Raw genomic sequence first — 27670 nt, forward strand, 5'->3', positions numbered from 1 at the left:
TTATAACCTTTAGACAAATGGTTTCTTTCATTATAAGTGATGTTACGTTTGCTGAACTACCGCATTAAAACATCAAACTGCATGGAGAACATGGTTAGTAGCTGTTAGAATGGACAAGAACAAGGTTGGAGCGTGAAGACTCATGAGCGCCCCCTGCAGGCCGGGTGCCTTGATGGCGGGTGGATTTGCCCTGGATTTTCTGCTTACTGGCATTAGACACACAGCCCGTAAAGAGACCTATCAGCTTGCAAAAGACAAGTGGAAATTTAGGAACCGGAAAATAACCAAACGTGGGTGACAATCAAGGACGATAAACAAATACTGTCAAATTCAACCAGACCCAGTGTAACCGTGACCTTCGGAACCCAAAGCGTCCCCAAAAAGCACCTGTAGGCAATCAGGATGAAATAACACACCTCACTTCGGCGGTCCCAATCTCAGCTGTCCAGCCTGACGTTACAGGGCCATATAATACTACGCTGTTATTTTCTGCAGCAATAAATCCCACATATCAAGCTTTTAAGCTCCATGCGCCGTAGGGGGAAAAAAAACAAAGTGGTTAGAACACCCCCACGTGTCACAAAGTGGTTCGGTCTTGCATCGGCGGCCGATTCTCGGGACGGTGACAGAAGGCGGTTCTGGGACCGTCGCTGCTCATCACCACTGAGGATCTTATTCATTTTACATAAGGCAAGCTCTCGCGTTCTCCGTGTTACCATGTGAACCACCGTAACAGGCTTTTTATTGGCCCAAAATATATAGGGCAGAGCTGGAGAGAAAGTGAGGAAATTCAGGGCAGATTGGGTGGACGCTAAGTGCGGCGATATTTCTTTGTTTTCAATCTTGTAAATAGTTTGGTAAAACGATGGCAATGCTACACCACCCCTCAGTACCCCATCTTTTACTGACCATGAGTTTTAAAAGGACATGTTCCCAGAAAATAATAATAATAAGTTATATCTTGAGAGGAATGGAAAAAAAAAATCTGTTTTTGTAAGGAAAGCGCTTTGGCCATAAACACGCGTTATAAATCTGGTAGCAAATGCAAACAACTTAAATCACCTTGGACAAGCTGAAAAGACCTGCTCTTATGAAGAATTTCACAACCTCTCCGATCCATTCATCAACTCCCGGTTTGTCCCTAGCAATGGTGTCACCGAAATGCAGCAAACATTGATATCTGAAACCACGGACCCCAGAACCAACAATATTGGTTGCTTGCTTAGTGTAAAGATTTGAAATCTAATAATTAATTGTATTCTCAAACAGTATATTTAATGTTATGTCATCAGCAGCACTGGCCAAATATAATCATGCAACGCAAGCCAAAAAGTGCATTGTGATCCCCCCCTTGTTCAGATATATTCCACAGTCCATGTCCAAAACACGTACAAATAATGTCTAAAGATCCATCCGCAGTCCATATCTGTAAGAGGATTTGCTGGACCACTGTTACAGCCCCGCCTCCTCCCTTTGCTGATTGGTCCATCTCCTAACCTCTGTCTGCTAATTGGGCAGCCAGAAGGACAAGGTGATAACAGTCACTGAAAGGCTGCTCCGGGGCCAGAGACAATCGCTGCGGCTGTCTGCCAGAGGTTTGCTGAATCATTACGGTATCACTGTGTAACTTTGCAAAAAAAAATAAAAAACCTAATACTTTGCCAAGTGAGAAACCTGGTCGAAAATCCATCCCTCCTGGCTGTCTCAACATGTGGAGTTTAGCGGAGGATTCGATAAGCTAACAAGTCAGGGCCAGTAGGATCTGTTAATAGTCATCTTCCCAAATACATGAGTTACGATGAGACACATGAGCACAAGACCAGAGAAAAATGTGCAATATCCATGTGACTGATCCAGCTTGGTTCAAAGACAGGCCCATATGACGCGGGAGTCTGGGGACAGGGGATTCAGTGTTTATTCTCGTGTTTATTCTCGTGTTTATTCTCGTGTTTATTCTCGTGTTTTCCCAGTTCGGGGCCAAAAGAAGGGAGGAAGGGGCCGGAAAATAGGGAACAACAAAATAATCTTCAGAAACAAGCGAAAATGTTTCAGCTTTGGTGGCGAGTGCAAAAGCTGGCCGAACGGCTCCCAGCATCGGCGATGTGGACCGGCATGTCCTCCAATTGGGTGCCAGCTCATGAGAGAGCCAGCCAATGAGAAGCAGTGAAACAGGCATCAGAAGGAGAAAAAAAACTGTACAACCCATATGGCCTGCTGATACCACACTGGAAAAGGATGGATGGATGGATGGATGGATGGATGGATGGATGATACAACTCTCCAATTATATGAATATTATGATACATGTTTGAAATAAAGTATTTCCCACCATTTATAAACTTATTTAACTAATAACATTTGGGAAGAAACTACAAAGTATGCACATTGTATTCTGACATACACTGACCGGTTCTTTTTGGAAGAAGATAGTGGCCCTTATGTATTCAGTGTCCTTTTTATTTTCACATCTTAGTTACTGTACTACTTTCTTCTACCTTTCTTTGCGGTAGGTTTTCCAGTGGTTACCGTAAAGCTGTTAAAAGACGACGCCTGCCTATTCAGCACGGAGCTTAACAGCGCAGGACAAACGGTGCTGTCGACTACGCATTAAAAATTCATGGACATTCGATGATAGGGTGGGTGGGGTGGGGGGAGGGGGGGGGGCTGAAAAACAACTGCAATCTAATTTGCCATGTCAATGAATTTCCCTACCAGAAGGCAGGACCGAGACTCATAAAAATATAGATTACTGTTGTTGCAGTTATTACGGCGATTTTATGCACTAAGCACCGATACAATAACGCAAAGCATAACCCTGGTTGCCTGTGTACACATTTTTTCTCCAGGACGTAATTATGGCATCATTTTAACATTCGGCCTGTTAATTTCATCAATCAAAGCGGTTTTTACTACATCTTCTACATTACTTACCTAATCCACCATCCAGATTTTCCTTGGTCTATTCACTTCGAAAAAAAACATACAACATACTTTATTATACTTGTATGGTAACACCTTCCTTGAAGGTTTTTGCTGACGGAATGCATTAAGGTCACCGTCGTTGGCTTCCCCTGGGTACCTGCTCTCCTGAAGGCCTTCCACCCAGCTGGAGAGAAAACGTCTAGGATGCCTCAATAAAGAGGCCCAGGAAGTCAATAATCCCTCACAGAAGCAGTCGGTCCACATTAAATCGACAGGCAGGCCGGGTCTTCAGTGTACCGGCGTGTACCTGACCGTACGTCTGACGATTCCGGTCAAAAAGCTACAAGGCAGAAGAGACTGTCAAACACAGTCCAGTGCCTGAACCAGCAGGAAGCAGATTCCCGGAGGTTTCCAGAAATCTTAAATGTCACCACACCCCCACAATATTTTGGGATGGGCTTGAAATCTAAAAACCTGACCCAACTTCAGAGCATTAAAGAAGTAACGCACGGACTTGCAGTATTTCTACAGCTCTCTAATTTCCACTTAATACCGCTGTCTGTCCAGAAGGAAGAGAGAGGATTAATATGCTTAGTTAAGTAAGAGCCCTTTTTAAACGTGTGCCCTCTAAACAACAGATATTTACGGCCCTTGAAACAGACTGTGCCCAGCATATCAGCCGTGCCGTAATGTAGGCTTTACAGAGAAAGACACCGATCGCCCCGATGCTGATCAACTGACTGTTTAGTCGATGTTCTCATATCCATCCATCCATCCATCCATCCATCCATCCATCCATAGATATCCATCCATTAGAGTCAAAGCCGAAACTGGGCCACTTTCAAAATTTTTTTATTTTCTTTTAAACTTGTAATGTGGTACTTGCATGGTTATCTCTGGGAAGGGGCATGTCTTTCGAGGGGGGGGGGGGGGGACATGCCTATGGTTGGGCAATACCCAACACCTTCCACTACCCCACAACCCAGTGCACAACTCTTACCGACACTCACCCCCCTCCAGTCAACCACCAGACATGCCCAAATGCCCACCCAAGGCTGGCATCCTGGTGACACCCCCGTCTGGGTAAAATAGCGAAGTATAAAGCAGCTGTGGACACCGAGCTCCATGCTTCTTTGTCCGTTTTAGGGCCAAACGAAAAGAAGAGGGGGAGTGATAATAGAGAATACCAAAATAAATAGGATTAAATAAATGAAAGTTTTTAATATAATATCGGATTGTTCTGTTGGCTGGAACTTAAGTGCCTGCATCTGGGCCCTGTAAATGGCGCGTTCTGCTATATCACACCAAGAACCTCACACTACCCTCCTACTTCCTAATGGTCTCAACGGAATACCTCAGTCTCGCTGTTTGTTATGGTTCATTGACTTAGCGCCTTTCTCCTTTCCATATTTTGTAGAGCGGGTGCACATCTTTGCACTGCTAGGGACCAGCTTAAAGCATTCTGTCGCCGTGTTGTCGATAATTAGGGCGGCTCTCACCCAAGGCGACAGGCCGCCCAGCACCCTGAGCCAGAACGGCCACGTTAGCCGATAATTGTCACCATGAAAACCCACAACAAAACTTCATATCTTCATTATGTCCGTGACTGGAGGTGTTTAACGTCGTTTCTGAAGTTTAACGAGCAAAAAAACACAGCGCACTCGAGGCCTCTGGGCAGCGTGAGACACAACATTTAAAAATAATATTCCCTAGAAACAGAGGCTACCTCTATTTGACTGCAGAAACACATGCTGTTCCAATAGATCTTTTTGTCTCCAGTTATTTGTAATGGGACCCAAAACATTAGCTAATTTTTAATTGGTTAAAAAATGCACTTAGCAACTCTTAATTTTTTAGTTCAGATCATAATTCCTTTCTGAAGGTTCTTCACATGTGGCACATCCCATCAACTAAAAAAACCAGTGCAAGTTTTCCCATATATGGATGCAACTTCTGCATGCTGACCTCATCTCCACCTTCTGCATTTCTGATTGGTGGAAGACTTAGACCCTCCTAGGCTGTCCGCCTGCCACCTGTCCCACATTTCTGCTTTCCCTGGGGCCACTAAAATGGGTGCCATATGACATCTGTTCACCCCCATAGAGGGGAGCTGCGCATTAGTACGCATTAGGCTAACAGCCCGTATGGGACTCATCAGCAGCCCTGAAGGGGGCGCTCATTCCACCCCAAGGGCGCCCAGTATGACAGAGTCTGCATGATGATGCCCTCTCTACTCTAATGAGGCCTAATGTGAGAAGAACCTCACTGTCAGAGTCACCAGGGTGTTAAGTATCGGGGAAGACTTTCGAAAAATAAGTTTTGTGCTAAGAAATAATGGCATCATGCTTTATTTACACACATACATTGAAATGCGTATTTCTGCATATCCCATCATGCTCTTACACACATACTGTACTGGTGAGAGCAAAGCCTGAGGTATAGGGCCATTTATCCCACATTTTTCAGACGAAGGATGGGATCTGCACCAATGACCTTCCGATTGCAAGCACAGAAACCTCAGCGGCTGAGCCACAAACCGCCGTACGAGCAGTGTATGCGTAAGGACATGTGGGGGCCGGCACGATTGATTTCCTGTTCCTCCTCCACTGTAAGGCACGGTTATCAGCTTCCAGCTCCTTGCACTGAGTACCGTCGTTAAGGATCCCTCCGTCATAGCAAACGCCATCTGGTTCATACAAGGAGTACCAGCAACCGGTCACCGTGCAGGATCTCCCATTTATTTTCGAGAATCTCCGGCTGCCACTCTGGGCAGAATTACGGAATTTCATCTCACTCTCCACGCTGTCACCCAGAGATGAAAGTTTAATGAGGTTCAACTTGCCATGCAAGAGACCAGCCTTTGTGGGATCGGACCTTATTTTCAGGAGATTAAAAATGTTCTGCCATCAAAGAGCTACGGAGTCACAGTGGAACTGGGGTCTTTGTCCGAGGGGTCAGTCACCAGGTCTCGGAGGCCCCTGTGTGTTGGCATCCCCCACCAGCATCCGACGGCCACCCCAATCCACTGTGCATCAGTGCGCAGATTCCGCATGCAATTAATACAAACCGAATCAATTATTTACAGCTTCGAGACAATACTCTGCGATAACACTCATTGCATAATGAATTTTCCGTCTCGCTGATGATGGGGGAAAAAAAAGAAAGAAAAAACGGTGAAGTGGTATTTGCGAGTACTCCAGGAGGAGAGGATATATTAAGCTAGCCACAGCAGTTTAATGGAGGGTGCTTGTTTCCAGGTCTGTGATTAGAAGGATGTGTGCAGTACGGGGGAAAAAAAGTCAGACACAAGGCTGCGTTTATGACCTGGGAACATGCGACGTGAAAACGATGAGGTGTGCGTTGGCTGTAGTGACACCACAGCTACTTGGATGGCCTGGGATCAAAGCCTGGGGAACCACGGGACCCCCCTCCGAAAAAGTACTACCAGCCCCCCTGCAAAGATGATCACCCAAAAAAAAGCATGTAAAACATCAAAGAACTGGTTAGGCCACGCCCCCTGGAGAAGACCTCAGACCCACAGAACCGCACGAACCCTGGCCGAGGTGCATCCCAGTGGGCCGGCGAGAGGCTCCGCATCAGTCAAACAAAAGAGTCAAACAAGAAAGCCTTCGATGGTCGTCACAGGGCTACAGCTCAGGGGTTCTGTGTTGTGGTGCGGGCTGGTAACCGCAAACCGCCGGCCCCGCGCACGTGATCGCGATAAAAGGGGCACTGCGGGAATACCAGCTGCTAAATAATTCATCAGCGGAAAGGCTGCAGAGTCTCCTTCACATCAAACACATCCTGCCTTATCCGGCTAAAAAAGAAAATGGGGGGCGGGGAGGGGGGTTCATTGAAAGCTTAAGTGTGGCAAAACCATATAAGATAAGGGGGAAGGGTACTGAGGTTTAGCGTCACTCCTCCCGGGGAATCAGTCGCTGCAACTTTGCTGACTTTAGTAGCGGTTAGCGACAGGCTAACAAGAGAAATCAGCATTTCCCCAACGCCCTCTGATACTAAGTTCTGAGGGTAATTTACATATCACATTTGCATCGCTATGTGAAACAGGTCCGGGGGGTGATATATCAGAATCAATATATCCAAAACTTATGAAAGTGGGCACCAGAAGGACTATTTCCGCTTGTTTTCGGCGGAAATTAAATTATGGAGGCTGTATTATTGAACGATCGCATAATTAACTAAGTGCTGTACCGGATCTTAGGGAGATGCTCTGTAATTTGCAGCCGGATGTTCGAATGGTAGTTTACATCACCCTGAGTTGTGTCAAGTAATCGTTCAAAAATTAATGAAAATCATACATTCACAGTTTGTTGTTTTAAAATGAATACAGTTTCTCATTTGTCCAGGCGCCATTTATCCTCGGCTCCGACGCGAGTGACGCAAAAAATTGCTGCTGTTTAACTGACTCTTAAGATCGGGATGGTTTCATTTTGAAAATCGATTCTAGCATGAAAATATTTATTTTACCTGGTAATTTAAATATTTTTATCGTAAGGGCTGGGATGGCACTGAATATCGAAATCGGTTTCAAAAGAATATCAGTGGTATCGCCCATCCTTATTCAAAGAGGACCACTCCCCCCTGTTAGGGGGTGATGGAACGGCCCGAAGCCGGATCTGTGAAGTTGGGGGCGGAGCCTCCCGGGACTCACCGATTCGCAGGGACAGTGGGAGGCTGGAGGTGCTTCGCATCGCCATGACTACGAGGAGCAGAGGCGCCCAGGCTGCGAGCATCTTCTATGACTCTTCATGGGTCCTGCCCTGGGAGTCCCCCTGTCACAGCCACCTGAGGGGAAGAGGCACATAAAGTCACTGAGAGCGCTGAGAAGACTGGGCCTCGCTTCCCAGAATGACTCGCAATCCCCCCCCCCCCCCCCCCGCACCACCTTATTCCAACACTCTGCCGTTGCTGCAATTAAACTGCATTTAAACCCCTTCATAATGCACTACGTGTAATTACACACATTTAGCACCTTGATGGCATTCCAGTCCTGCCCAGTTTTCCCAGCAGAAACATTTAGCATGTTATGATTATTACATCTGCGCAGTTAATTATACAGCATGTCAGCACAGTCACTTAGTAATAATACTCGTCCCATATAGCACCCGGTATCATTATACATTAAGGCGTTTGCAAAGAGCGAGTATCTTAGGTCTCATAGCACAGTCACGGGTCACTCGGAAACATTATTCATTATCGGATCGAACAACCTACTTCGTAACAGTTTACCAGCCACTGGCACCAGTCACTTTATGCATCAGCACTGCCTTACACTGTACCTCATACACCATTTTTTTTAAACCACTGTCCATCTGCTTTTACCTAACAGGCAAACCCACTGCACAGCCAAGGTTGAAACCCACTACTTCTACCACATATTTGTTGATTAATTCATTATTGTCTTCTGCATCTTTTGTTGTTTTACGCGCAAGGCCGTCTTCAAAGTCTCGGACGGACGCCGTTACATTTCATGATGAGTACCTACTGACTTCGAAGTGACGATAAAGTTTTACTTGACTTGACTCGATTATTCATAGCGTACCTTGGACTGTACCGGAAAATGAGCGAGAGGCTAGTGCGTCGGCGCTATAAGAGAAGGGCGCTAGAGGCTCTCACTCGCCTACGCAGGGGGGTTGCATCTTATTCGGAGCCTGAGAAGAGCTCCCTCAAAAGCCTGTTGCACGCTCTCTTGAAGCAGAATTGGTTTTCACGTTTCACGCCAGAAAAGAGAGACTTTGTAGCTTCACTGCGGCTAACAGCGAATGACCTCGCACAATAACAGCCATGTTTTTTTTTTTTCCCTGAGAAGATTGTGAGTATGTTGCTGCACTTTCAGGCTACTTCACTTAATCTTCTGCCTACACACGCGCTCAAGGACACCAGCCGGCTCCTCTGCCTCTTCCGGGAGACCGCTGCCGGGTCCCGACGATGGCCACGATGCTTTTATCGCAGCGTAAAAAAAATCACGATTACGTACCTACATGGCGTTAGGTCAATCTGCTTAAGCGAGCTTATGGAGCATTGACGGTAACACCTTTCTGCAGATGACGAATGTCAGTCCGCTAGGGGGCGACATACCCGAAAAAGAGGAGCGTGCCAGGATGATGACTAAACGCCACCTTCTTCCAAACCCTAGAACTGCCCTGGGACTAAGCAGTGACTGTTTGATCCAGTTCATGCTGTAGCCTGTTATCATATTACTCCTGATATGTTCGCATTTGTTCAGTTGGTGGCAAGCAACAGAATGTGACTGAAAGTGACAAATCCCCCGCTGAGGACTGGCTTAAACGGCTCTTTGGAGCTCCGGGGAGTTTGAAGAAGAGGAAAGCTGAACAGCATGCTGGGTAAATTCTCCACCCGGGGAGGCTCCAGGCCATGCTGTGCCTCACCACCCCCAGCGATCCAGACACGTCCTTCCCAGCGTGCCCGTGACATCATCATTACGCTCCTGCAGGCCACAAGCCTGATGCTCGTTTACTTAATATTCTGTATTAACAGCATTTAATCAGAAGGTCATAGGTTCAAATCCCAATATAGACAGAGAGATTTCACCACTAGGTCCCTGGACAAGGCTTTCAACCCTGCATTGCTCCTCTCACTGTCTGACCCTGTATTGGATATGTCAGTTTGAATAATGTGTCTACTAAATAACACAAGAAAACCCATAATTCTGCTTCTTATCCTGAGGTGGCATCAACTATATTCTACATGTGGGACCACCATGCATACAAGGACAGAGGACAAAGACAGGACAGTAAGGAGCAGGTTGCCTCTGTGGTGTAAACAGCTGGCATCAAGCCTTCAACTCCCCCCCTACCTCACCTCCACTGGCTCATTAATGAAGTGCTTATGGCCTGACCACGCTTTCACCTCCCTGGGAAAGTCCAGTGTGGGGGGGGGGGGTTCAGGCCCCCCACCCATCTGAGGTGCCACATGCAGAACACGAAAAGAAAGAAGAAATAAAGCACTGTGTCCGGAGCCTCCCACTCCGCTCCAAGCCAGGATGCCACCCCCCACTTCAGGGTCACATGTCCCACATCCGTTACCGTGACAACTCTGGCAGGCGCACGGGCACAGAACACCAGTCACCCACCTTAACAACACACGCTAAATGACCCCCAGTCAATATAGGAAGTGCTGACAGAGAGGGTTGGGGGGCATCAGGCCTGGTCCACTAGGCTTGTTAAAGACGTCGTGAAACAAATCCTCTGGTACGTGGATCTTACCAGTTGCGGAATAAAAGCGCTTTAAATATGTCTCAGGATCGCTGTTTCAAAACAGAAGCAGGCGCGATGAAAAGGCAGCGTAGAAGGCCCTGACCCAACAATAATCATGCAGCAAACGTTACCGTTACCTATATACTTCTCATCTACACCTTTAAAAACACTAGAAAAATAATTATGTTACAATTATCTAGCTAATTAGCGTGATCCTTTTCATTGTTATTCCAGGGCTATTAATACAGTTTAAAGATCAGGTAGAAAAAATGACTAACCCTTCCATTTATGTTCCGTAAGCACCATTCCAATAACGGAGAAGGTGATTTGCAGACATACACAATTGGACTAAAATGATTTGTGTCTTTTTGGACTTTAAGAGAGGTTCAAAATCCACACACAAAAGCTGGTACTGGATTCTAACCTTCTGTACTGGTTTTGCAAGAGGACACCGGTACTTTCATGATGTACCACCCTAAAATGGTATGTTTTCACCCTACGTTTGCTTTTATAGATCTATCAAATTAGACCCTGTGTGTTTCTACAGTCTCCCCAAACACAAAGAGGCCAAATCCATTACTTAGTAACTATATCTGTGTGCTCTTAGGAGAATTAAAGCCTTTTGCAGAACATCATTAAAATTCATTTATATAACAGGTCGACTCAGGCGTTAAGTGTTAAGGGCAGACATGGTGAAGTCAACAGCTCTCCGATGATTCTGCTTTTAACGTTTGCCCTGACTCACCGGTACATACACACACACACACACACACACACACACACAAAACGCTTTTAAAGAAACAGACGCGTTTTCAGTGCATTCCTGACCTGCACGACCTACCATTAAACCACTTTAACGTGTTATGTGAGTCAGCCATTATCAGAAAGGGTAAACCAACCTGACAGGGTAACCGGTTTAATTGGGTGACCGATCCGTTCCTACTGTAGGAGCTCAGTAAGAAGCAAAAAGACCTTTGTAAGGAAATTCCTAATGAAGGGCAAAAAATCATGGAGAGAAAGGTCTCCCCGGAATTCTCCTCATCTCAGAGTGACGCATCCGAGGCCCCCCATGAATGAGGGGCCGCCGTGTCCCACCCAGAACTAACCCCAAGTGTCAACTCCAGGGAAACATACGGAGGTTTGCACTCGGCGACAGACACCTCGCAGATGTGGGCCATCTGTCGGAATCTCGCTATATTTTCAACGCCATGATTCATGGCTGACAGAAAGGTTCCAGGTGCCTCTGGAGGTGTGGCAGGAGTTAAGCAACACTTCACCTGAGGGGTACAAAAAGGCTCTAAGGTACTATGGAATAGAGTAGTGCTGCTTTGTTCATCCCTATAGGGACACTGAGTAGTTTCCATGTATCTTGCTCTCCACAACAGAGACATTCTGGGGGTAAAAACACAGGGCCAACCAACATTCACCACCCAGGAGACACTGGTATTAAGGCCCCTGCTCAAGCACTCAAGGGTGATACAGTATGATCAGTCTGCCAGTTACAGGGCCTGACATGTTCACAGGACTCTAACCCTGGAGGCTGTGCACCACCCCAGAGCTCTCAAGTATCTGATGGATCTTTATGCGATTTACTGCAAAATTTCTCTGCCAGAGATGCGTTCAATGTTGGTTTTCGTACCTTCTCGGGTCTTTGGCAGACAGGGCTAGCATTACGGCACACTCTTGCAGTTTTGCATTTCTTTCTTCAAACATTTGGCCTTTGATCGGTCAAAAAAACCTGAAATATCAGCCCGGCGACTCTCCATCCATCTATCAAAATGCCATTTCCGAATCGTTCTTCAAATTTATTAAAAATTGCCTCTTAAGTCCGAAATGTCAATGGAATATCTCCCGCTTATTAACATGTATCCATACTGATTTGACAACCATGACAAATTCAGAACCCCCCCCCAAGGAACCAGCCAATTCCCAGCCTAGGAGGTTTGTCTCCCCCGGGGGGGGGTCATGAGGCCTAGAGTCTGGTGCATCTCTGCAGTGATGCAGTACAAATAAATAAACAAGCGATATCACCACCCCAGCTTGCCGAGCTGCTGGGGAATCTTCAGAGGCGCTGCAGAGGCAGTAAGTTCCTCTCTGCCAGCGATCTCTCCTGACGTGGCCAAATCCTCTTACATGTAAAACTGTCCAGACAAAACTCAAGCAAAGCTAGAACCGAAAGCCACCCCCTATAATGGACAAGTGACTCATTCATTCATTCACTTCCTATATCTGCTTGTCCGATGCAGCGCGGGGGTCCAGCTGGCGGCAGAAAGCTGGGAATAAGGCAGGGAGGGGTGCCAAACTCAGGGCACATTTGGTCCCCACAATGTCATGTAAATCTGACCCACACACACGTACGGCGCACACGCAAAGTATTCACACACACGGTCATACAGATGGACAGTTTGGCACCTCAGTTCAATTCAGCATGTTTTTGGGCTGGGGGGGGATTAGCTGGGGTACCCAGAGGAAACCCCAGGACGACACAGGAAGAACATGCAAACTCAACACATCCAGAGTCAGGGTGTGGAATCGAGCCCTGTAACATGACTCTGAAACAGGACTCTGAAGCATTATGAAAGTATGAACGCATAACTGAATTTGTGCACTGTGGTGGCTTTCCACACAGACAAAGGTGTGAACGTCACAAGACACATGCTAGCATCCCCGGTGCTCCGGACACTGCGGGAGAGAGACATCCTCACCACATAATCTCCAGCTTCAGTATAAAAATGCAGGGAAGTATTGTTCTGTAGGCGTTTGGGCCAGGCTGCCCCAGGTGGGGGGTGGGGGCGGATCCGTTTAATCTCTGCCCGTGGTATCGAAAACTCCTGGGCTCGTTGGCGAACTCGTCCGTTGGTCTGTGAGACCCGACTTCATAAGCAATAATGCTCAGCGTCTGCCTCCGACGCTCAGCACGGCACCGTTCCTTCACCTTCCACATGCACATTCCCCTTAGAAACGCTGTTTCCTTGGTAACTCCGATCGTGGGCATTTCAGACGATTGTTGCGAGCGAAGCTCATCCCGATATCGGGGTGCGCGCTAATACACAGTGGCGGGGTTCTACTGCATAACTTCACAGATCCTTGAGAGGATTCCAACATAAAATGAAGCTGATGACGATCAAGAACGAGACTTTTGAACAAATCAATTGTTCATGCCACTTCCAAGAGTGATTCTAGTTTTTCTTTTCTTTTTTTTTTTAAGTGGCGAGCATAAGAGGGGCCATAATTTATACAGAGTGGCCAACCTTATCATTAGCCAATGATATGTCTGGAATTGCTGAGTGACAGGGGAGGGGCCACTCCAGGGTCCAATCAGTTTTCAGCTAGGGCCAGTGTCCCTGTGGTCCCACCCCTGCATAATGATCGGCCACTGAAAGTAAAAGTCTGCAGTGCATGATTATTTTAGACTCATGGTGGTCACACCAAGCTGACCTAGTACCTTGCCGCTCGAAAAAGGACGACACGCAGGATGCAGGAAAGTGGATTTTAAAAGGATCTCTAAGGATTTTGGGAAAAAAAACGAGGTGTACGCTAATGAGCAATTCCCTTGTCTAAGTCCATTAAGCAGTTATAAGCATATTTTTAAAAATTAGCCAAACTCAATTTTAGTTCAGAGAGGTCCTTAAGCCATTAATGAATTTTTTTTTTTGGATATTGATTTTATTAACGCTCCGCATTTCTGGCTTCTCATTTAGATTATCGGCTAAAGAACAGAAAGAAATTAAACACACATAGTCCGCGTCCCAATTGCCAAGGGGTCCGAGGAATTGAGAGAATGAGGGTCTGTAGTAACTAAGGCTTATAATTTCAGTTTTCCGAAGGAGATCTGTGCTGAGATAATTGGTTTATGGGATAAACTTGCACGAAATCCGCTGTCTGAAACTGGCTTTAATGAGATTTTATTAATGCACGTGGAATTTTCTTCAACTTTTTCTGTGCATTTCCCCTTTTATTTCATTATAATTCAGATGTCTTGCACACTGAGCACGAAAAAGAAACTGGTCTTTTTTAAACCAGGTATTTCAGAAAAGACAGCGTAATAGTATTTTATACTTGCCAGTCATCTTGAATGACAAAAAAACAATACCTGAATTCTGATGCAACCACAAATAGTTACATACAGGTTTAAAACATCAAGACAATGGTGTGGGAGAGTTTGATATTGAAGAGGACACAACTTAATTTATTTACAAAGGTCTATTTATTGTGGGGGCAGGGTAAATGAATCCAAATTCAATTTTGGGAGGTACACGTTCAACCCCCCCAGTTCCTACCCCCCTGTCAAGATCTTTTGTTAAAGCCTTCTTTGAAAAGCACTCCATGTCTGGCAGGGAAAAGCTGCACGTTTAAGCCTGACTTAAAAGTAGAAATCAGATCCGAATAAGCATCACTACGTCTGTCAGCTGACATGCATTCTGGAACGTTTATTAAAACTGCACAAAATTCATGCAGTGCAGCAAACCCTTCAGACATTTTCTCACACACACACGCACACACACACAGACCTGTTCTCATATCTTTATAGAGACTCTCTATTCACTTCTATGGGCAAAACCCTAATCTCAGTCATGACAACCCTAACCCCCACACAGCCTAACCTTAACCATAAGTATGCAAACAAAATGCAAGTCTTTTTTTGCATTTTTAGTTTTTTGGTTGCAGTCACAGTTTTTTTATAAATTTTTAATTTCTCTTGTGGGGACAGAAAAAATGGTCCCCACAACATCACAATAACAGGTTTTTATCTCATTTAGTCCCCACAATGTAATGTATATCTAAAGCACATACACACTCAATTTCACACCCTGCCCTTTCCAGTTATAACTCATATATCCATTGTTCCTAAGGACAGAGGGCCTCAGAAGAGATAAGAATGGACAGGGGACACAGCGGACACAGCGGACGCAGTGGACATAGTAGACACAGGGGACACAGCGGACACAGCGGACACAGCGGACATAGCAAACGCAGTGGACATAATGGACACGGGACACAGGGGACACAGTGGACATAGCGGACACAGGGGACACAGCGGACATAGCAGACGCAGTGGACACAGTGGACATAGTAGACAGGGGACACAGTGGACATAACGGACACAGGGGACACAGTGGACATAGTGGACACAGGGGACACAGTGGACATAGCGGACACAGTGGACATAGCGGACACAGGGGACGCAGTGGACATAGCGGACACAGTGGACATAGCGGACACAGGGGACGCAGTGGACATAGCGGACACAGGGGACACAGTGGACATAGCGGACACAGTGGACATAGCGGACACAGGGGACACAGTGGACATAGCGGACACAGTGGACACAGTGGACATAGCGGACACAGTGGACATAGCGGACACAGGGGACACAGGGGACACAGTGGACATAGCGGACACAGTGGACATAGCGGACACAGGGGACACAGTGGACATAGCGGACACAGTGGACATAGCGGACACAGGGGACACAGGGGACAGGTCCGTGGGAGCTTGGATGCCCACTCATCTTTTCTGCTGCGATTAAACCTGGGCTGTGGTTTTCCCAGCAACTGGGCATAGAGACACGAGGCTGGGGGGAAGGGGGGGGGGCAAACGAGAAATCGATTAGCCAGCTCAGAGAGTGCCCTGTACACAGCGACCAGAGAGAGAGAGATATGCTTGGGGAAAGACTTTTCTGCCAAATGTCAAGCCCACCCCCCACCCCAATGCCTGTCCTCGTCCCAAAAAGGGCACACGCTCATTTCTGAGACCTCACACTCTTCATGTTCCTTTCACTGGCCTCTTCACTTGTCACCTGCCTAAAACATAGATGAGTGTGTCAATTGTGTCTCCCGCACAGTCCATACGAGAATCCTAACCACTGGAAAAAATACATCTCCTTCGGAACAAAAAAAAAAGGTAAAAATTTCATTGATTCCTGTAATTCTAATTGCCGTTTCCATAGCGGCCTGCTGCATTAATCTGACCCCTTCTGCGGAAATCTAAATCCACTTGAATGTCGCAGCTCATTTGCCCATGATCAACAGTTTCAGTCAGCTGCCAGGAAGGGGGAAGGTTTTGCCCATAATAAGCAGCGGAGAACGTTAGGTTAGTTATTACGACAGAGGTCGACGACACCATCCTGTTCGTTATGCTGTGTTCACGGGTTAAGAACCTCCAACTGGCTCTTTGATGGTGCGAAACCCTTTGAAAAACACTTGAAAATGGCCAAATGACACAGTCGCATGGTCTGGATGCCAAAACCAGGAAAAACTAACCTAAGAACGATGAACAGAAATGTCTTAAAAACGTAATTAGCAGTCAGCAATTCCATTTCAATTACTTGTTGAGTGTACTGCCGTTCCACCGCAACAACTGCACTCCCCAAAACCCTCTTTTTTATGCAGCCCTCCCCCCACCCCAAACACCACTCTGTCAGTCCAGAATTTCAAATTGAAAAAGACCATAAATAAAGAATCACGGAAGATGCTGGTGATGTTCACAGCCCCTAATGAACCCAGTGCAGCAAACTGGGCTGCGGTAAACAGGCATTACCACCATCTGTTTCTTGTAAATGGCAAATGGACGCATTTATATAGCGCTTTTCCACTCCTACGAGCACTCAAAGCACTTTACAATTTGCGCCTCACATTCACCCATCCACACACCCATCCACACACCGGTGGCGGAGGCTGCCATGCAAGGCGCCAACCTGCACACCAGGAGCAACTTGGGATTCAGTATCCTGCTCAAGGACACTTTGATGGGGTCAGGAGGAACCAGGGCTTGGACCTGCAACCTGCCGGTTGCCGAACGATAGCACTACCTCTTGCGCCCCCATCTTCCCCTCTAGCTTAATTTTATTACTTAGGGGACCAGGTGCACAACCCAAAAAAAACAAAGCGACAACCGACTAACATCAACTCAACTTCAACTCAACAATGCTTAAGCGTAATATTCACATCGCTTGCTCTGGAAATTTTCCACCAAAACAAGCAACTCGCATAGAGCACAAGTGGGTATCAACTCCCATAATAATTATTTGATCTGCTTCTTCCACGATCAGGCACTTGTGTTAAATGGTCCATTGTACTTGTGTGTTTATTCAGTTTTAAACAGTTTAATTTAGTGTCACTGTCACTGGGATAGGGGTTGCTTTGAAACGAATGCGCTGACACTGACTAATTTGTACATTTATGCACTTTTAAGAGGCGTCACTTTCGTAATTAAATGCTCGCCAATTTGTGAAAACCGCACAGCCTCAGGGACGAGAAACCGCCACTGAATGGAGATGACATCAATCAAGTACAAACCCAAGACATACTCATTGGTTGTCACACGGCACAAGAAAGCCCCCATCAGCTTTAGATTTTTCTAGAAAATTAACAAAGTGCTCACCTGTTGCGATCTCTTAGGGATGTCCTAAATCAAACAGCCACTGAAACCTTTGTGGCGTGTGTTGAGATCGCAAAAGGGAACATCTGGTTCGCAAGCTTTAACGAAATGATGCTTCATTTGCTATTTACACAAGCATGAGTGCAGTTACACTTCTTTTCGCGGATGCGGTGTTAATGTGAGAATTTGCGTAGCATTACGCCAAGTTTCGTTTTTATACATCTCGATTTGAGCGTGGAAACGGACGTACGCAGCATTTTTGTGCGTACGCACCATTTATACATGAGGCCCCAGGATTTTGTTTCATCCAAACAGGTTAAGTACTCTGTGACTATGACTCTATATTCAACTGATTGGTGGAAACACAATCCGGGTCTGGACCTTTACTCACTGGACCTGAATTAGCCACCTCTGCACACCACCCAACAGAGGCAAGTTTTATGCCAAACCAGCCCAGGGAAGCAGAGAGATGAAAAGTACCAGATTCGTACAAAAAATAAGGTAAAGCAGGGTGCAGTTTATAAGAAGTGTGGATGTCAGACGGGTGGGGTGCAGGTGATTAGGTGACCCTAGCCATGCCGCATTAGGGGCTGGGGGCCGTGTGCTGACTGCGAGTCGGCTGCTCTCCGTGGTTCTGCATGGCCCACCTGCCAGTCAGGCAGAGTGGTGAGCGTGTGCGTGTGCGTCCCAGAGATGCAGCCTTACACCTTTTAAATGCGACACATCGAGTCTCCTCTCCCTAAACACAGGATTCCTTTAACTTGTCACATTCCAGGCCCATTTTATATTCCACTGGCAGTAAAACGTGCAAGTTTAATTACAAAATGTCCATTATTATGCAGTTTAGAATGACAGAGGAATGTGTACAGGAAAGAATTAGAACTTGGCCGATCTACCTTTAAATCGGCATAACAGACTGTGACCAATAGGGATGACAGTGACTTAACACTTTTCCTCTGCCTGCAAAATAAAAAAAGCAAGTAAGTACAGCCGTTCGCACCAATGCAGTCGTAAAAGGACTCAGCGTTAAACGAAATGGGATCGACTGATTGATTTCATTCTGGTCGCTGCAGTGCTACACCTAAGCCAGCATGGAGTTCAGGCTAGCAAACGCTTCAGCGGTACAGGCATCCGGGAGGGTAACTCACAAGGACCCCGGCCCCGATAAAGGCCCTGCCCTTGTGAAAACATCGAGCTTACTAGGAAGGCTGAGACCAGCGTCTCTCTAAGGGAGCTTACCATCTGGTCTATCGGCATATCAACCCCTCCCCCAAAATCTATGGGACGGAATACAAAACTGCACCTTGGTAGCTGTGGAAGTAACGTGATCACATGACACCGTAGTAGCGTGGTCACATGACACATGTGGCGAATGGGGAAGTCATGGGATTGCAACCACAATCATTCATTGAAAAGGCTTTTTTATCCAGAGCGACATATAACTGGGAGAGCAGGGCCAGACAGTCCACGGAGCAGCTGGGGGTAAAGGGTCCTGCTCAAGGGCTCAATGGTGAAATCTCTTTGCCAACCAAGGGATTTGAACCAGTAACATGAGCCCCAGCGAGTTTTGAACCTCTCGCCTTTTGCATTCTAAGTGTGAATCAGGCCATTAGACTTACTAGCCAATCACCGCACGAGGTTAAGCAGAGTCAAGGGCCCACTATCGTACATTTAATAACCAGTGAACAGCAACAACAACCAGTGAACGCTTAGCACCACTTAACTGTAAATGGTGCCAACTGGACCCACGGGAATGTTTTGGGAGGGCTGAGTGGATAGTCTCTGGGCCTCCATCGTCCTTTCCAACCCCCACCCCCCCAGCCCACGCCACCCAGTTTCCATGGTGTGTGTCCGAATAGCTGTCATTAATAAAACACGAGCGAGAGGTGGGCGTGGAATGCGAAGCCGAGGTACCCCAACCCTTCCCAGCTCCCTTGTGGGCCTCAACTCTCGCTAACCTCGACACAAGCCGCACAACTTAAATAATCACGCAATAAATTAGCCACTAATGACATCCTAGTGGGACGCTGTTCCTCCGGCAGTGCTTAGACATTTTCAGTAATACCGCCTTAAATAATCTGTGCTTTCAATGGGAATCTGAACCCCTCAGTTTAAGGTGGTCCTAAGGGCAATCACGCACATATGACAGAACAAAGGTTAGGGTTAGGGTAGCTGATAAAATGGTTGTAGGACACTTTTGATCTTGTGCTGTGGTGTAAATAGGCAATTGTATGCCTGTATGTTTTTTTTGTTTGTTTTTTAATCCATCTTGATTCAGGGCAGCTCTCGCCACTCATATTCAGTAACATCAGAAACAGCGCCCCCTTACTGTCTCCCGAAACAGTGCAGTGCAATCCGAACACCACGTCGAGTCTTGGGAGCAGGAGCTGTTTTTCGTGTGCAAATAAAATCTCCAACAGATGTTACCAAATCTTTCCCCACCACACAAGGAGCAAATCGTACAATATATATACATCAGGACAGCACATTCATCTGTTCCAGAGCCCGGCATGGAAGCCTAATTGGGTCAATTAATCAATTTGATAGACCTACAGTATGCTCTGGAATGTTCATTTTCTGGGGGGGCTGGGAACTGGGACAGCTAAGGGGCTTAGCTAACTCCCGCTCCAGACAGCTCAAGTGGGATGTGCGGCAAAGTCTAGCTGGTGTTACGCCGTCTGGATAAATTGCCGTATAAAGACAGGCAACAGTAAGTATTTGGCAGCTGTCGGCCGTGCAAGCGCGATTAGGTGTGCAGCTGTAAGAATCCTGTTGTACGGGGCATTTACAACCGAGCCACACCTGGGGACTAGGGTTAATGACCCAGCACGTTATCCTTGGTGTTCCCACTTCCCCCTTGAAACTATGTGAATTTGCCGAGACAAACCCACTGATAAGAAGCAAATTGCTTATGCAGATAGTGTTTTTAAACACTGTTACCGAACAGAAATGCACAGCATGGCCCGGACTCAATTGCACCAAAAGCCATTTGACATTAGTTAAAACCTGTACGTACAAATGAGATCTAGAATAAAAAATGCAGAGAAGGTGAATATGGGGAGAGATTGGGTGCATGTGGAGTATTTATTAACACGATGCGAACGACTGTAAATCGGATATCGTTACGGCACAGACGAGCCAATCCGCTGGCTGTAAATCTGAGCTGCCGGCTGCCCGATTGGACCTCAACGTTAGCCGCTGCATTATGTAGCGTCAGGCTATCGCTCATCAAGTCGCTTCGCTTATGGGGAAGGTTACCCTGATTAAAACCAGTTATCCCATCAGCAGAAATGCAAGCGCAAAATCTCCCCGCCGTGCTGGTGAGCAATAATTGATTTCATGTGGTCAAGGTGCTGCGTCTCGCCGAGGGAGTACTTCCAACTAGCGGATGCATAATGAATTCACACTCGCATGCATCCATCCATTCTTCCACACGCAGATGAGTTTCCAGATCATTGCTCCACACTCAGAAATTCACCCGTCAACATCCATTATAGACTTGAATCGCATTGGTTTGCGATGTGGAGGAAAATGTAGATAGTCCTACACTTTAATCTGATGTTAATCTGATGCTTCCGATGACCCACCACAGCATTTCAATATTTTTATACTGTTTTTTGCTGTAGAAATCTTGAAAATTCTCCTGACCCAAATTGTATCTACAGTGCTTCTCTGCACAATTAAACTTATTTTTACACTGGCGCTCCAGGGTTGGGAACTTCACATGCCTAAAAACTAACATTAACAGATATCTAGCCTGATCTATTAAAAATGTATTTTTAAAAATCCTGTACGGTCCTTTAGGGGGCATGGCGAACCGGTGATAAAGTGTGATACTGCTGGCCCCGTACGAACCTACGCAGTGAGGATCTCATTACGCTGTTTAATAGTTCCGCTTGATTGATAACATCTTGTTGATAAAAATTACCTTGTTTGCTGTGTCTGTAAGATAAGATATTTTACCAGTCCTTTATAGTGTCAGCAAAATCTTGACATTTACTGTTAATAACAGCAGTGGGGGGACGGTTAAATATTATTTTGGTAATATTCATGCCCATTACTTCTTAAGTCCCAGAAAAAAATGCAGTTGTCAGCCATAAGTAAGCCTATTAATGAACCGTTAAAAATCTCCTGCAGTCATTCTTGGAGAGATCAGATAACAATCCTTTTTAATTATGTTTTTGATCTCGCTTTCCATTTCTGACACGAGTGTTTACTGTGGGCAAATGTTAATTTGATAAATCTGCATCCTTCTTATCTACAAACAGCAGAAACAGGTGTGTTAGCACGAATGTGTAAGACACATTTCGGCCTTGGTTTGCCCCTCGCCGTCATTGTCAAGTCAGAATAGCAAATTCTTGCACTAGGGCTTAGGGGGGTGTGAGATACAGGAAATAGACCCCCCCAGGACTGGGCAAAGTCTGGTGGCTTTTCAGTCGTCTGTCCGTATTCCTTAACTGCTTACCTAGCTTAGGGTTGTGGTGAACTCGGAGCCCATCTGAGAAAGCAGGGGACAGGGAACACGTCGGTCAAGGGTACACACAAGGGTACACACAAGGGTACACACAAAGGTACACACAAGGGTACATACTGTGTATGCCAGATTCACCAAGTCACCTGTTTTTAGCCTCTGGGAGGAAACTACAGGAAGTACTAGGGCAGTGTTTCCCAACCCAGTTCTCAGGAATCCACAGTCAGTCCACATTTTAGTTCCCTTCCACATCCCAGCCAATCAAGAGCACCAAATACCTGGTACAGGTGCCCTGGGAGCTGGGAGGGAATAAAAACATGGACTGTCTGCGGGTCCCCGTGGACTGGGATGGGAAATACTGTACTGGAGGAAACCCATAAGGATCTGGGCAGAGCATGCAAACTCCACACACACGGTGAAGTAGGAGAATGAATCAGACCCCCAAGCCTGGAAGTGTCTCCACTGCCTCCACCTAATTACCAATAATATAAAACACTCTTAGCTTCTAAGCCCCATTGTTATCTGCTCGTGGTGGCATCACCTCCCAGCCCTGATGTCCGATTCGTTTTTCCCGTTTTCCTTCTGCTAAAGTCAGAATGGCTGTTTTTGTTTTTTCATTCCTCCCCACCGTTTCGCTTAACGAGTACAGATATAAAAACACCATTGTCATATCAGTTAGTTTACGCTTCCAATCTCCATCTTACACTTCCCAGCTGGAATGGGACATATACTATTAACATTCTCTGTAATTGAGTTGTTTTAATTCTTTTTTTTGTTGTTGTTGTTCCATAGATATATGGTGCGATTCTTGTGGTTTGTGCTACACCTCCTGACAGCCTACCAGCTCTCCTTATTAACAGCAGCGGCAGTTCCGCTCAGGGCTATTAATATGCAGAAAAGGGTTGATCCCTGGCAGCCAATCAGGTGCAGGCCTTCACGCGGAGTCACTGGTGCATGCCAAGGCAATTGCCGCAAATTCCCCGGACGCCGTAGAGGCGAGGCACCAAAGACCTCCTACGTTCGTGCTGCCAGCAAAGCCCATCTGTGGGGAAATTGGATTTCACAGGTATAGCGCCATGCTCACGTGTTTCTAAGGGGGGTGGACGAACGCCACGTTAATTGAACTGCAACACCCCGAGATTGAAGGGTCACGATTCTGTTGTGCGGCGTTTCACCGCGGTGGTCCGTGTCCCGGAGGACTCTTGTACGCGTCTCAGGTATTGACAGCAGGACGGTCAAATTTTTATTTATTTATTTATTTATTTACCAGCATCAGTCTTTCAAACCCGGCATGAAATATCAAACCGCACTCTCGGATTCCATCTAGAGAAGAGCACTTGACCTTTTATCCGGAAAGATCCTACTGTGAAGGCATGGAGAGAATCATGGAATGGACACCCCAGGGAATTCTTTTTGGCGCAGAGCATTTGCCACTTATCTTTCCTTCAGAATGGGGGGGGGGGCAACCTGTGTTTTGGAGCTTCTGTGGCATGTACAGCGTAGACTGACCTGTATGGTATCGTATCCCGGAAGTGGTTAGTCATAGTACAGTTGGAGGGCAGGATTCGCACATTGGAGGAGCACATTAGTACCCCCCCCCCCCCCCCACTGTGACTGTCTCCAGTCCGACACCAGCAGCCTGCACACGCGAGCCCTGAGTCACAATCAGACGTGCGCCTAGAAACTCTAAGGCCAGAGCTCCTGTACACCTGTCCACTGTTGCGCTTAGCAACAGGTTCTCTGCTCTCGGCAGTTCATCTCCCAAAAGCGGGAAGGGTGCTCATAATTGGAGACTCGAGAAGTTAGGGTTTCTAACACTCGGAAAGCAGCAGTTTCATTAAAATGCCTCCCAGGACGAAAGAATTTCCGACACTGAAGAGAAATTGGACTCCTTCCCCAGCAATGAAGACTCCACCGTGGTTGTTCCTGCTGGAATTACATCTTCACTGGAGTTCACTGGAGTTCACTGGAGTTCACTATTTAGGAAACAAATCACTTCTCGTCAACAACATGGTGCTTGACACTGGTGCAGAACTTTTATTTTTGACTGAAACCGGGCTCAGACGCACAGACACTATTATTGTTATTGTTCATTATCACTCTCAGAGTTCACATTCCCCATGTATCCTTCTGTCCATTGAGCAAGTCCTTCTCTGACCATTTTCTAATCACCATTGTAACTCAGCCACCCTCTTTGACTATGAAGAGATTGTGACACGTCACCTAAATGGTAGAAATTTCATGCAATTCATTACTGCAGTAAATAATGCCTAGCATGGATATCAACCAAGTCATGCATGAAAAATTAAGGTGACAAAACCACCAGATATTCTCCATTGTTTAATGATCTCACATGCTCTGTCAAACAGGAATGCCACAGATTAGAGCAGAAATGGAAATCTACGGGGTTAGAGGTGTTCATGTTGCCATGGTCCGACCGGCTGCAACAATACAGGTAAGCAGTTTATAGGGCACGTTCAGCCTATTAACCTTATTGATCGCAACAGAAATAACTCTTACTACCTTTTCAAAATAACAGCTCATCTAACAAATAAGGCTGAACCTCTGCTAATATTGGTAGTGAACATTTCACGGACTTCTTTAACAATAAAACTACAAACATTACATGTTCAAATGGCTCACAAATAACTTTAATGTGCACACAGCCTCAATGTTTTTGAAGTAATCAATGAACAGGACTTAAAAACACTAATAACTAAAACCAAACTGACCACTTGTCCACTGGACTCAATCCCCACCCAACTTAAAGAATCCATATGAGTTCTGGCAAGACCTATAACTGCCACACTGAATGCAACCCAGTCGTCTGGTGATGTGCCTGACCAATTTAAAGTAGCAGTAATCAGGCCACTACTGAAGAAGCCAAATTTGGATAGTGGACTCACCTATAACGGAATATCGTCTATAACGGATGACGTCCGCTGGTCCCAGCCGTGCGCCTTTAAGAACATGCGGAAAAAGCATCGGATATAGCGGATTCGCATATAACGGAATTTCGCTTATAATGGACAAACAACTTGGTCCCCAGGGCCGCTTTTAGCTGTAGTTTTGTTCGCTATAACGGACATGCAGGCTCCGCCTACAAGGCGCGTGGCGTGCCGGTGATATCCAGCGCAGATACGTACTCGGGATTATTAAGTAGACTTAAGTGGATTTTATTGTATGTGGAGACACACAGCATAGTAAATGGTTTCTAGTCGGGACACAGCACTGAAACTGCCTTTACAAAAGGGCCCCTTAGTCTTTAATCAAAAAGGGGGACTTGATTAAATTTGCCGCTAAATTTTTGTGTGCCATGATTATAATGGGGCACTCAGAAGGGAGGGAGTTTCAATCGTTTGGTCAAAAGGGTCAGTTGCTCGCGCTTCCCCAGCACCGACGCCCTGCACGGCCCTCTTTGTCCTGTATTACACAGGTGTTCTTCTCGATTGTCCCCTTCACACGCCTGTCCCCGACGATGCAACCGCAGCATCAGAATTCCACCGTGATCCTCGGAAACTTTTCCGTCAAAGACATTTCAGCATTTGGGTATGAAAACAGCCCTGCATGGCCGCCGCTTTCCCAGCATGCCGCTGTGCACCTACCCTCCCATTGGTCCTGAAAGTCGCCGTTGGTTTGACGCGGCGATAACGAGCGTCATCTCAGCCTGTCGATCATCTTCCAGCTACGCTGAACACACATCACCAGGGACTCCTCTACTGACGGCAAACGATGTCACTGACATTAAAAGGACAAGAGTCTGAAGTGTCCCTGAAGGCCCCAAAAGTTTTTAATGCTTCATTAAATCAAATCATTAAATCACTGATTATTATCCGACCTTTATTTTAATGCCTGTTCCAATTTCATTTGCAGGCAGCCTAGCCTGAAGTCGCCTATATGTAAATCCTACATACAGAAACACAATGGGTTAAATAGCTAGTTGAAAGGTTAACCCACTGGGGAATAGAAACCAATACTTTTTTAAGAGGCACAGCATTTTATTGTCAGAACAGAGAGATTAAAATCCCCCAATTATTTCTTCTAGCGCACGCGGTCAGCAGAGCTGGAAAACGGAGATTTTGTTTACGGCTGTGTGCCAGAATGCATTTGCTCCAAAATGAACCGGGCCTTGTAGCAGTAAATACTATATGATGCATCTGTACTCCCTGAAAGATGATGAGCTTTTGTGGGGGGGGGGGACACACTGCTTTCATTGGTCATTATCCTGGGTTTGTAGGGATTGCGCTGAGCCATTGGAAATGGAAATCTGGCTAAGAAGAATTGCTTACTGCTTAGTCTGGTAAAATACAGGATGCAATTGGCAGAGGGATATGCATCATGATTTTCAAAGAGAAAAATAAATGGGATTCTAATCATGGTCCATGTTGTGGGCTCTTTGCGGGGGGGGGGGGGGGGGGGGGGACACAACATGGTAACGTGCTTGTGTTTCCAGAAAGACATCTGTTAATTTGAGCCCCGGGGTGTCACACCGTACGCTGGACAGGAATGGAGCAGCCAGTCAGCGGTTAACGTCGACCCTCGCGCTACAGATGCCTACAGGAAGAAAGGGAGTTGACCCAGTCCATCACGCCACCTAGCTGAGTGGCCTGGATGGCAGCTTTTAATTAGGAGGAGTGAGGTCATCTTTTATAGGCCATTCGGATCTTTCTGTGCCCAGCTGAAAATTAAATGATACTTAATTTGTCATTTACAGGTGTACTGCAATGGTTTTTTTGAACATATCCCATCATGCTCGCTTTTGAGAGCTGAGAGCAAAGCTGGGGGTCGGAGCAGAGGGTCAGCCACTTATCCAGCTTCCCAGGATCATTTTCGGGGGGGGGGGGGGGGGGGAGCACCTCATGCAAATCTAGAGCCCAACAGACATGTGACTATGCTGCCAAGGAAGGGATTCAAACCAGCAACCTTCTGTTCAGAGTATTGAGGCCTCACCCAATAAGTCACATCTTGAAGTCACTGCCTTCCTAAAGCATATCTTTGCGTACTTCTGCCAGCTGTATCCATGACCACCAATAAACTTTAATAGACATCAAAATTAAATCTCACTGGGGCTTGAAATGAATCATACATCCCCCACACACACTTGAAGAGACATTAGAAAACAACACCCCCCCCCCCCCCCCCCATCAACCAGGAGACTGCAGCAGACAGGCATAGTGCCAGAAGTACTGATGGCAACTAGGCATGCATATCCAGAACAGACATCCCATCTCTTCCGGAAGTTCCCGGAGTCTCCCGGAAATTGACAGCAACACTTCGACACCCGTGAATGACGTGTCTCTGACAGCACCCCCCCCTCCCCCCCCACAACTGCTACCGCCGTCCCTGAAATTAATATGCCTTGCTCGAGCTTAAGGTAGGATGTCTTCAGAAACACCCAGGGTTTCTGCGTCTTCGAGCAATCGTTGGATACCTGGTGCAAAGAAAAATAAAACCCTTTGTTAATAATTTTCATATCTGACCTCACTATCGGTACGGTTGCTTTTCCAATATTTGAAGTGACGAGCGAAGGTCCATATGCGGGCGGCTCGCGCTACATTCGAAAAATGCAAATGTGAAAACAGATTACATTCACTGGCTACGGAGATTAAAGATTCAGTTAAAGTGATTTACACCGCACCCTCACCTCTTCATTAAACAG

General features: G+C 46.4%; 1 protein-coding gene across 1 annotated transcript in view; it reads right to left on the reverse strand.

The window, feature by feature from the left end:
• LOC125712727 (glutamate receptor ionotropic, kainate 4-like) overlaps positions 1-27670 on the reverse strand; it is a 216649-nt gene that overhangs the window by 99793 nt on the left and 89186 nt on the right. The window contains exon 3 of the mRNA XM_048983114.1: positions 7595-7728. Coding sequence (XP_048839071.1) covers positions 7595-7676 — 82 coding nt within the window. The 5' untranslated portion in view covers positions 7677-7728. The remainder of the gene's footprint in view (positions 1-7594; positions 7729-27670) is intronic.

Source organism: Brienomyrus brachyistius, chromosome 18, assembly GCF_023856365.1.
Source record: "Brienomyrus brachyistius isolate T26 chromosome 18, BBRACH_0.4, whole genome shotgun sequence".
Lineage (NCBI taxonomy): Eukaryota > Metazoa > Chordata > Actinopteri > Osteoglossiformes > Mormyridae > Brienomyrus > Brienomyrus brachyistius.